The 11,442-nt window shown below is 31.1% G+C and overlaps 1 protein-coding gene across 1 annotated transcript; it reads left to right on the top strand.

The window, feature by feature from the left end:
* The first annotated feature begins 673 nt into the window (after nt 1-673).
* On the top strand, nt 674-9,291 carry LOC110993266 (apyrase). The gene is made up of 11 exons (XM_022259457.2): nt 674-1,053; nt 1,245-1,467; nt 2,255-2,452; nt 3,003-3,133; nt 3,698-3,821; nt 5,052-5,178; nt 5,787-5,944; nt 6,270-6,351; nt 7,031-7,189; nt 8,295-8,449; nt 8,788-9,291. Exons 1-11 carry the CDS (start codon nt 935-937, stop codon nt 8,908-8,910), a joined length of 1,599 nt encoding a protein of 532 aa, XP_022115149.2. The 5' UTR covers nt 674-934; the 3' UTR covers nt 8,911-9,291.
* Nucleotides 9,292-11,442: the final 2,151 nt, after the last annotated feature.

Below are 11,442 nucleotides of genomic sequence, written 5' to 3'. Positions count from 1 at the left end.
TTGCCAATTTTACATTCCAGTTAATTAAAATGTTTAAAATAAAATAATCTTGTTAATAAATAAGTTCGCCCTTCGAATTCAAACCGAACCGTTGATAATCCTTATGAGATAGTCATAAATTAAAAAGGTATGCAAAAATTTCAGAAATTGATGAACATTAACATTTAGTATGCTATTGATTTCTCGAATCATATTTACTACTAAGTACTTATAATAATATTTTATTACTCCCTCGTGGACACGATTGATAAAGAATTTATTAGGAATTGTAACAGTTTTCAATTGTACAATGTTTTATTCATGTTAATCTTGGGTTTGATTTTAATAATAATTATCCATAGCCCATGCCATATTTGATATTGCCCAAGATGGTGTTTCTATCTTGTATGAAACAAGAGTATTCAAACAAATACATTTTTGTAAAGAGCGCCATTTTAGTTTGCCAGTCATTGATGGAAAATGAAATTCATTAATTATCAAAATAGATCATAAATCGTCAATTTACTAATATAGTTTTAATTAGTGTGGTTTTTATTATCTGGTTTGCCTGTTATCTCTTATGAATAAAATAGCCAATGCGCTTTTCATTAAGTCATTTCTTTACACAATTCTTAATAATTTTTTACGCAAAGCTTTTGTAGCTAAACTTGGGTTTATGGTGCTGGTATCTGCACCAGTTAAATTTAAATTGCGTAATGTACCTAACATTTTAGTTCTTGAAATAAAGTTTCTTTATAAGGGCTTAAATAATCGACAGATAATATGCGACAATGTGTAAAATTATTACATATTCATTAGGCCTCTTATCCAAAATTCTTTTCAAACGAGTAATTAATTACAGTAAAGTAACGGTTACGTAACAAATGACTATAGGTGGCGAAAAAATTACCTTTTCATTTCTTAATGTTGCTATTACGCGTGTCATCGTGTTTTAATGATGAGAAAAATAATTATTTTTCTATGTTTGATGTGGTTTGACTGTGGTAGTAATTATAAGTTAAATTGTGAAGTGTACCCCCTACATTTGGTTCACTACAATGATTTTCATGCAAGGTATGTAAATAATACTTATTTGTTATTTTCACTATTTTCACTTGCTACTCATAGATAAGTTTGAATTTTGATACTGAACCGTTTTGATAAATAGTATAACGTATTTTTTTTTAAATCACCATTCCCCAAAATGAGTATATATGTGTTGGTTACTGAAAATTTGTTTGAAAAGCTTAACCCGCGCTTTTTAGGTTTGAAGAAACGTCCGATGACACGTTGCTCTGTGACCATAATAAAGAAAAGTGCTATGGTGGTCTACCTCGCCTTCTCTATGAGATAGAGGCGATACGACGACAGCACCCCGATTCTGTTCTCCTGGATGCAGGAGACAGCTTCCAGGGCACTTATTGGTACACACTGCTTAAATGGAATGCCACACAGTATTTTCTGAATTTGTTGAATAATGACGCGCATGTGAGTATAATATTAAAATATAACTTTATTCTGACAATTTATGACGTATATACTACAGATACCTAGTAGTAGGTATTGTCCATACTTTTTGTTACAACAATAAACAAGAGAATAATTAAATAAGCTTAGTTTGTAAAATTCGTTACATTCTTGATTTTGTGTGCTGTGATTATTTATGGTAATTTATTTATCGTATACATATATTTCGTGATTGGTAATGTGATATTTGCTTCTATTTCTTAAGAACGCATAGTGGTAGATAGATAATAATTCTTACTAATAGGTAATTCATATAATATTTCGTTTCGAGAGAGCAGTTCAGCAGAAAACATAAATCTTTTCCCTGTACTAACTAATAGTGTAGCGTGACTGTTTAAACATTTTTCTATTTATTTAAATAAATCAAGTAGCACTACAACTTTTTAAGCCAGGGCTGTATCTGTTTCCTGTTCATTCACGTTCTTAATATGCAATAAATGATCTTATGGGCATAGTCTTCTATGCCCAATACACATCGCCGATGATCTGTCTGAGGCATTCTGGTTTCCTCTATTGCTGTTCTTCTGCTCCTTCACCGTATGAGTATGAGTATTAAATGCACTTATAAAGACAAATTGGTGCTCAGCTGTTATCACTACGGGATTACAATGTTTATACATATTTAAATCGAGGTCAATGTATATCTTCCAAACCTCTATAAAGTCTTAAACTCTTTCGCAACAGTTTGATAATTTAACCCCATGAATTAAATGCCTCCAATTTATCCATACATTTGGGTTCCTTATAGGCAATCGGAAACCACGAATTCGACGATGACATTGATGGTGTAGCGCCATATTTAGCTAACTTAAAAGCTCCGGCGTTAGCTGCTAACCTCGACGCTTCAGAAGAACCCAGACTCAAAGGATTGTTCAAGTCATACACAATTATAGAAAGAAAAGGAAAGATGATTGGAATCGTTGGAGTGACTACAACGATTACTAAGGTATATTCTAAACTAAAGGTATATTTAAATGTATAAAAAAGAAGTTTTTATTTATTTGTCATAAAATTTATATCTATCTTTATTCTTGGAACGAACTCCATAACGGTTAGTTGCTGAATATTTTTTATCGTGCCAACCGTTAATATCGTAATAACTTCTTAATTTTATACTTTATTATTTATTTATTATCTGTGGAAAACCGGAATCCATTACGATATAAAGTTTTAAGCGAATGTGTAGATAGGTACATTGTAATACATTTCTTTTATCAATTTGTATAAACTATAAACTATTGAATTGTTAAAGTCGAAAGTATAACACTTTCGTATAGAAAAGAGCCACCTTTTACTTTTACCTACAATTTTTAACGAATTTAACAAGTTATAAATATCATATATTTTCCATACATATATTTTTCTCAATCTACTATAACCAATTCTTGCCAAAAAATAATGTTTTTTAGCAACAATTGTTTGTTTGTTACGATTACGTTTAAATAAGATTTATTATTTCGTGATATAGGATATTTTGCGTATTTTCTATTCGACAGGATCTAGCACCAACCGGCAATGTAAAGTTCACTGACCCCCGTAAGGCAGCGCTCCGAGAATCGAAGAACCTTCGTGACATGGGAGTGGATATAATCATACTCCTATCACACTGTGGGTACACACTCGATGTGTAAGTCCTTTTTCAGTTTATAACGCTCCACAGCACATAATATCGTAATGACATTAAGCCAATATAGTTAGTATAATTAAATAAGTAAAGTAATAAATAAATATATGAACATTTTCAAAACTCCTTCTACAAACCAACATAGGAGTTTAGGCACCTCTCATTCGACTTCTTCGCGATTTTAACGGATTAAACGGTAGTTATCCGGAGTTGGATATATTCAGGTAGTGGGCTGATCGGTTTTAAAGAAAGCATTGTTAAGTGCCTATGTCGAAACTAATACGCTGTTTCGCTGGTATGTTTTTACAAACATTTCCAGTATTTTTATTCTTACTTATGTATATATTTTGTTATGTTTACCTAACTGGTCGTATATTTCAGATAAAAGACTTTGTAACATATACCGTAGATTTAGTACTATATGTATATATATGTGATGTGATTAATAAATAAATATCCTAATATGTGTTACCCAATATATAATTATATCCATCTCTTTACAGTTTGGAGGAATTATATATAATGTATCATACAATGTTTTAAGATTTTTAATTCTTTCTTTAACAGGGAAATAGCACAAGATTATGGCCAGTATATTGACTTGGTTGTGGGTGGTCACTCACATAGAGACAAGACGTTGATGTTTCCTTATCTCACTGTTGTAAAAAGCAAAAGTGATCATAATCATCAGGTATTGCTCATAAATATGTTCCTATAATAATTGTCTTATGTGTACTTGAAAATATAATATTATCATTAAAGCCTTAATGAATCCATACGACGATTGGTTAGTTTACATTTCTTAATATGAGTATAATTTGTACTGGTTCTAAAAAAAAGTTAGATTTTTTTCCTTTGTAGTTTTTATATTTTTTTTTAATTTAGGGTAAAAGCCTCCTCCATATTTTTTCGCTTCTATATGTCTTGAGCAACATTCATCCAGTTTTTCCCTGCTTGATCTATAACGTCACCTCCATATTTTCTTTTGTCCTCCTATACGAAAACTAAATATAATTGTGACTAAAAATAAACTTGTGAATTACATAAATTAAATATTCTCATTGAATATATTAAACACATATTAAATTTTCTTATACTAATTAGGTCTGTCTTTCATCAATACATGTTTGAAATTATTTAATTTGGAAAGTTATTTTTATGAATAATACGTAAATGTAAATTTTATGTGAAGAACTCGCTTATTCAAATATACACCAGTATTAATTAATTTGTAATAAAAATTATGTTAAAATTTACTTCTCTACAATTTTCTTAAATCAAACAAAATCTTTGGTAACTATTTTTTTTTCTAATGCTACGTTTTATTTATTTAATTATAAGTAATCTAACAGCTTATACTTATACATATTATAATACAAAATACTAAGACAATACAGAAAGCCAAAATAGATTACATATATAAACAATTTATGTATAAAAAACAGAAAACAAGCAAGCGCATTAAGAGACAAAGAAACATAAAAAAACTAAAGAATAAAATTAAAAAACTGAAATTTGACATTTAAAAGCAACAAATAATACTAAGAGCCTGTTTCACAATGTATGGATAAAGTGCCAAATAGCTATGCAACACATAGTTGCATAGCTATTTGGCAGTAGCATAATTATTCGAAAGATAAAAGTTCCAAATAAGATAGTTCGCATATCATGATGTATATCGCTATCTGACAGTCGTGAAACGCAAAAATACAATTTATCCTACCAATAAGTAATAAATAGCTTATATGGAACTTATCCGGACATTGTTAAACAGGCCCTAAGAATTAAAAACTACTACTTAAAATAATCAGAGTCTTCCCGCTTTTCCAAGTACTTCTTGACATCTCTCTTTTTGAGGTGGAAAGGATAATACGTTATTTGTAATAAAAGCAATGTTTTATATCACTATAGTTTTTATTAGGTGTTGGTTCTCCAGACGGATGCATTCACTAAATTCCTTGGAAACATAACAATTCATTTTAATTGTGTCGGCGATATTCTAAATTGGTATGGAGAGCCCATTGCTTTGGACAACTCGATCCCTGAAGGTAATAAGTTTATTCGCCGAATTCTTTAATAATATAAATTTCTGATTCTTGAGAATATATAATATTTCTACCCACTTGTGTTATGAATTATAGTTAATTTTTAAGTCAGTTTTTACAGTAAAAGTTAAAATATACATTTATTTTATGTTATTTAATTGGTATACTGACACCTAGATTAGAATAAGCATTTTAAAACAATTATTTAACATCAAAAATAATAAAGTATTCCTGACAAAATTTCAGTTAACAGAAATACTGATTATACATACAAAGCAGTGTTGGCCTAGTGGCTTCAGCGTGCGACTCTCGTCGTAGGTTCGTAGGGTCGTAGGTTCGATCCCCGGCTGTGCACCAAGTTTTCTTTAAGAGTTTCTTTCTATGTGCGCATTTTACATTTGCTCGAACGGTGAAGGAAAACATCGTGAGGAAACCGACATGTCTTAACGACTTAACGTCCAAAAAGTCGACGACGTGTGTCAGGCACTGGAGGCTGATCACCTACTTGCCTATTAGATTTAAAAAATGATCATGAAACAGATTCAGAAATCTGAGGCTAAGAGGCCTAAAGAGGTTGTAGCGCCACTGATTTTTTAAATATATTGTTTAAGACGAAAACATTAAGAAAAAACTTGCTCCATATGCCGAAAAAGTACATACAGCCGCAGCCAAGGTTATTGGACACATAGAGAAAACCATGGATCACAGAGATTGCGTTCACGGTGAATGCTTGATGGGAAACTTTTTGGCTGATGTGATGAGATATACAGTAAGTTTATTATAATGGAATATTTTTTTTAAATGTATATATAGCATTATGATTTGGCTCATTTTTAAGCAAATACTGTATTACTGTTCCGAACTCATATCATAGATTTTTGCGTCTAAAACAATGTTTCTTAATCCTAATAGCCAGTGTTAATTAAATAAATTATATACTAAGCAAAGTGTAATAAATTTCGCTAAAGAAGATAATGTAAACCAAAACAGAATATATAAGTACACAAACGATATATATTTTTATCTGAAATCCTGTTTGGACAAATTGTTGAACTATAATGTCTTAAATATATAATATTGAATGTTATTTACAGGCACAATTAAAAATAAAGACTAGCTATCCTATCATTGCACTAATACAAAGAAGCAATATGAGAGCTATAATACGTAAAGGTGGTGAGTAGATTTATCACAATATAAGACCTAACAAACATAATAACAGATAGCCTAACACTAACCAACATAAATTCTAAATTAAAAAACTACTTTTACATGCATTTGTCGCGCTCCTAAAGAAGACTGCTATGGTTACATTAATAAAAACCACAGCGGTGTTCTAATGTAACATTGTAATATACTATATTATTTTGTAAAATCCATATCGATCGTTTTAAACGAATTCGTACAAAATACGAAAACGAGAACGAATGTGACAGGCGTGCTATTGGGTACAATTATTTTTCTTTCAGACGATAGAGCAGGGCACTTCAAGGTCATCGCAGATAATTGATTGAAATATTTTAGCGTTTAAGATATATTATAGATAGATGCCCAAGGCATCGTATTTATCCCTTCTCTTAAAAGAACCTTTTGTTTTGGCCAAAACTTTTCTGATGAAGCAAGGATATCCATATTTTCTCACACTTTTTCATACTAAATTATAATGAAACCACATGTTTTCATTCCAATACTCATAATTAAATAGATTATACATATAATAATATTTTGTTAAAATATTATAGAGAAAATGAAAAACACAACTAAATAACTATTCATAAAATTAACACAAATTAATGACGCATATTTATGACTTCGCAAACACAGATAAGTTAATTAAAATAATATTATGTTTCAGAATTAACAGAAGGCTCCATAGTGGAATTATTTCCATATTTGGATTGGCTGACTAGCTTCGAATTACAAGGAAAGTACCTTTACGAAGCCTTAGAGCGGTCAGCAAGTGATTTGATAAAAGGCGAACGATTTATGGGACCCTGGATTTTACAGGTTTCAGGTAATTAATTCGTGTTATGGAAAAAAAATATATTCTGGTTTGTTCTGGAATATAAAAAATAAAGAATCATTTATTCATATAGGTAACATAATGTACACTTATGAACGTCAAAAAAAAGAGAAATTTACATTAAATGAATCTAGTTTTACATTTACTGCCAGTTCTCAAATCAAGGGCGTAGAACGGAAGAGAAGAACTGGCAATCAACTCTCCGCCACTCTTTTTAATCGCCAAGTTTTTTTACACAAACAATACGTATTTTAAAACAAATAACGTAAATTAATTAGAAGCCTGTGTAGCACTAGTCCCAGGCCCCTTTATTAACTAGATAATCGTTAAATTTATAGTAAGCCTTACACAGCTTTTCTTTCATACATTTCTTAAATTTATTAAAAGGCAGAGATAAAAGAGCCTCTGGGATTTTATTAAAGAAGAGTTTGCCTTCTCCCAAAAAATTATTACTAACTTACTAAGTCTAGCCCACGTTTGTTCCGAGTATTAACATTGTGCGTATGCTCCATTCTAGTATAGTTAATCAGTACTTTTATATACATACATAATATTTTCATAAATATATTGCGAGGGAAAGGTAAGTATATTAATTTCCTCGAATTTATCTCTCAGAGATTTCCAACATTTTAAATTATAGATTGCACGAATAGCTCAGCGCTTAATTGTATTATTATAGCCCCCACTAAATACTTTACTAATAAGAGAATTAATTATAATATTTAATTATTTTTAAGAAAGAGTTGAGTTTTAGTTTGATATCGGTAGTCTGAAGCCAATATATTGGTTTTCTTTTTGAGAGTTTTGTACAGTTTATTCAACTGAATTAACTTAAGTCAAGGTTCTTATGTAGCCAAGTTCCCATTTCAAGGATGGTCATGCTCGCTTAAATGTCATTGCTTGTGGTGGCGTCCATGCGTCGGGTTGTCTCTCTCCTAAAATATGGCGAGGGGGCCGATGGTTGGCCATGCGTCATACTCATGAACGGGTGCTACTTGTACATCGTACAAAAACGGCTTCTTGTCGCCAATTCATATTGTGTAAATATTTATATATAACAATGAAATAATATATTTTTATTTTTTTATATTTATAGGACTTCAAGTAACATACAACATATCGCGGCCAGTGGGTCATAGGGTGGTTTCGGCGTATGTTAAGAAAAAGTTCTCAACGGTACCTCTGGACAAGGATAAATTATACCAAATTGTAGCGCCCATATATTTAACTAATGGAGGAGATGGATATACGGTAAATAATGTATTAAGAAATATAAATTAAATATAGTATATATTTAAATATATAGTGACTGCACCAATGCATGCTTTGTTTTACGTGTGCAATTAAACGTTATTTTTTAAGGCAAAACCAACGTCCACACTGTCCAACAATAAACATATTATCATAAATTAAATTTAAATTAAATTAAGTTTGACGTTCTTTAATAAATTTTAATTGTATTCATAAAAAAACATGGTATTCTAATTTCAAATGTATATGTGTTCTAATTCTATTTGATGCATTTCCATCATATATCTAAAGATATACTACTAAATTCTTTGTTTCTTAATTTAACGATCTATTTGCAGATGATCTCGGATAACTTCAAAAATATACAAAATCTCGGCTACGATCAACATCGCCTGAGGGAATATATCAAAGCATACAAGTCTATAAATGTGAAAATAGATGGAAGAATTTTGATTAGCTAGTTATTTTAATTATATTAGAAAAATTAACACTAAGCAGTACCCCCGCAGCCTTTTCAGAGTATATTCAAAGATTTCATGTATTGAAATATTAAGAATGCCCGAATTTCCAACATAATTAAACGTATTATAAAGTAATAAATAGATGTTACGCGGCTGAACCGATTTTGATGAATTTGGTTTAGTTTTGTAACGCAGCTATTTTAATTAAAAAAACAATAAGATCGTCTTCTTCGAACTTCTTTTTTGAATTTATAGGTTTATGAGGTAAATCATAAACTAAACCAATAAATATTCCTTTAATTTATTCATTCATTGTATTACTTAAGTAGCAGAAAGTTGGTAAATAAATATTGTAAATTATGTAAATAATAAATGAATGAAATTATACACTTTGTTTTATTCTCTTGACGAAAGTCTCGTCTCCTAAGGGTGCACGGAGCAGAAAATTTGGCATTTCATATTACGAAGAATATATTCAACACTCATCGTTACTTTTTAAATGGCCAAGCTTTTGAAATAATTTGAAATGAAATGAAAAGCATTTGTAACCATTACATCACGCTCCTCACCTCATCTTCATTATCGCAATTAAATTAAATATAATAGTTAAAAAAATAAGATAACCAAACGCTTTACATTTTTGTAAAGACTTGGCGAAAAATTGGCCCATTTGGGTACTTGATTCTTGTATCTTCCCAAACCAGTGCCAGGGAACTTCTGTAAGCAAAAAGAAGATAGATATTTTAGGCTGTCTGTTTGCGTCAAAACAATATTGGATATTTCGCGGTCATTTGGAAGGAAAGAGTTAGTTAGCCTCTAAAGAGCTTGGTTTGCTGAGCAAGATGAGATCATCGAACGTCAAGGAGTACAAAATACGATCCGTATCACCTCGACGTCCGCCGTTCCAAAACTGAGCGTTCCTTAGGGCATTTTTTACCAATCAACCACTCCAGTCCACGGTATTTCCGAACCAATTCGCATTAGGATTCTTCAAGGAAAGAATTCATAAAAATCAAATCCAATTCTTAAAAGGCCGGCAATGCATATACGAGCCTTCTGTCAATATGAGCCTCCTGCCCGTTTGCTTTCAGTTACATAAAAAAAAACAAAATAGTATAAAAAAAATGTGCGATAGAAAAAGTCCTTGGACACGATGGCAGGGGAGTAGAGTAAATAATAATAATAAAAAATATCATAGTATATACATCCAAGTACGAACATTCGGATGGCCGGCAAACGACTTCTCCATATTGCACGGAGAGAGACAAGCTGACCTCAAGCCGACACTGTGACGAGATAAATAAACAATAATTTATACCACATAGATCACGGTTTCCACCTTTATTACCTACCTAGTTTTGGTTTTTCATATAATTTTGATTGAAATATTTTTTTGTTAGAACATTTGAATTTCAATGGAATTAAGTAGATTGTTTTCAAGTAAAATAACAAACTCTTAATGTTTGTATAAATATTTTAGCAAGACATTGGAGTTTCATTCATTAAATAACTTGTGTGTTATAGATGTGATTTAAGTTACCAATATCATATTGTTTATTTCTAGGTAGATCATAGGTTCAATTTGATATTTTTTTGCTTTTGAACACGTCCAAGCACGTTTGCTTAGCGCCAATGAAATATAAATGGCGTTCATATTTCATACCTTTCTCTAATAGGTATCTGTATGTTATATCTATTATAGTAAAGTAAGAATTAATGTTCTGATTGCTGCTTATCATAGCTAATGTTACGGTGAAAATGGTAAATTTTTACATCATCACAACGTACGAAATATAATGATTGTTGCAGTGGAACCAGTAAATTCATTATTTTTAGTAAACTTAAGAAAACCCGAAACAATATTGTTATAAACTGGCTAAGTATCACCATAAGGGTTGAATCTGTATTGATCTTGTGTTTATATTGACTCTTATGATTCTGAAAATGTAGCTTACATTGTTGTAAAACAATTAAATTCAGAAAAGTACTGTTATAAAAATTAAGTTAACAGCCGATGTTTCCTTTTTGTAGTCCCCGAATAAAAATATGTAGTCGCATTGAAATGTGTGAAAGCTTCGTTGAAAATAAAGAGTGAGAAGTAAATGGAACGGGCAAATGAAACGAAGCATAATGAGAGTGACTGCAAATCTCAGGGAGGATTGTGTTGCGTTTCGTGTTTGGCACTAAAACATTACGAAAATTCTTTGTTTTGTTAACCTAAAAATAATAAGCTAGGTTTGTGTGTGATATTTAAAAAAAATCCACATAACATTTTTGTTAATATATATTATCTAGAGCAGTGTCGGCCTAGTGGCTCCAGCTTGCGACTCTCATACCTGAGGTCGTAGGTTCGATCCCCGGCTGTGCACCAATGGACTTTATTTCTATGTGCGCATTTAACATTTGCTCGAACGGTGAAGGAAAATATCGTGAGGAAACCGACATGTCTTAACGACTTAAAGTCCAAAAAGTCGACGACGTGTGTCAGGCACTGGAGGCTGATCACCTACTTGCCTATTAGATTTAAAAATT

The sequence above is a fragment of the Pieris rapae genome, chromosome 3 (assembly GCF_905147795.1).
Source record: "Pieris rapae chromosome 3, ilPieRapa1.1, whole genome shotgun sequence".
Classification (NCBI taxonomy): Eukaryota; Metazoa; Arthropoda; class Insecta; order Lepidoptera; family Pieridae; genus Pieris; species Pieris rapae.
The sequence above is the reverse complement of the archived record's forward strand: the minus strand, read 5'-3'. Positions and strand labels throughout refer to the sequence as shown.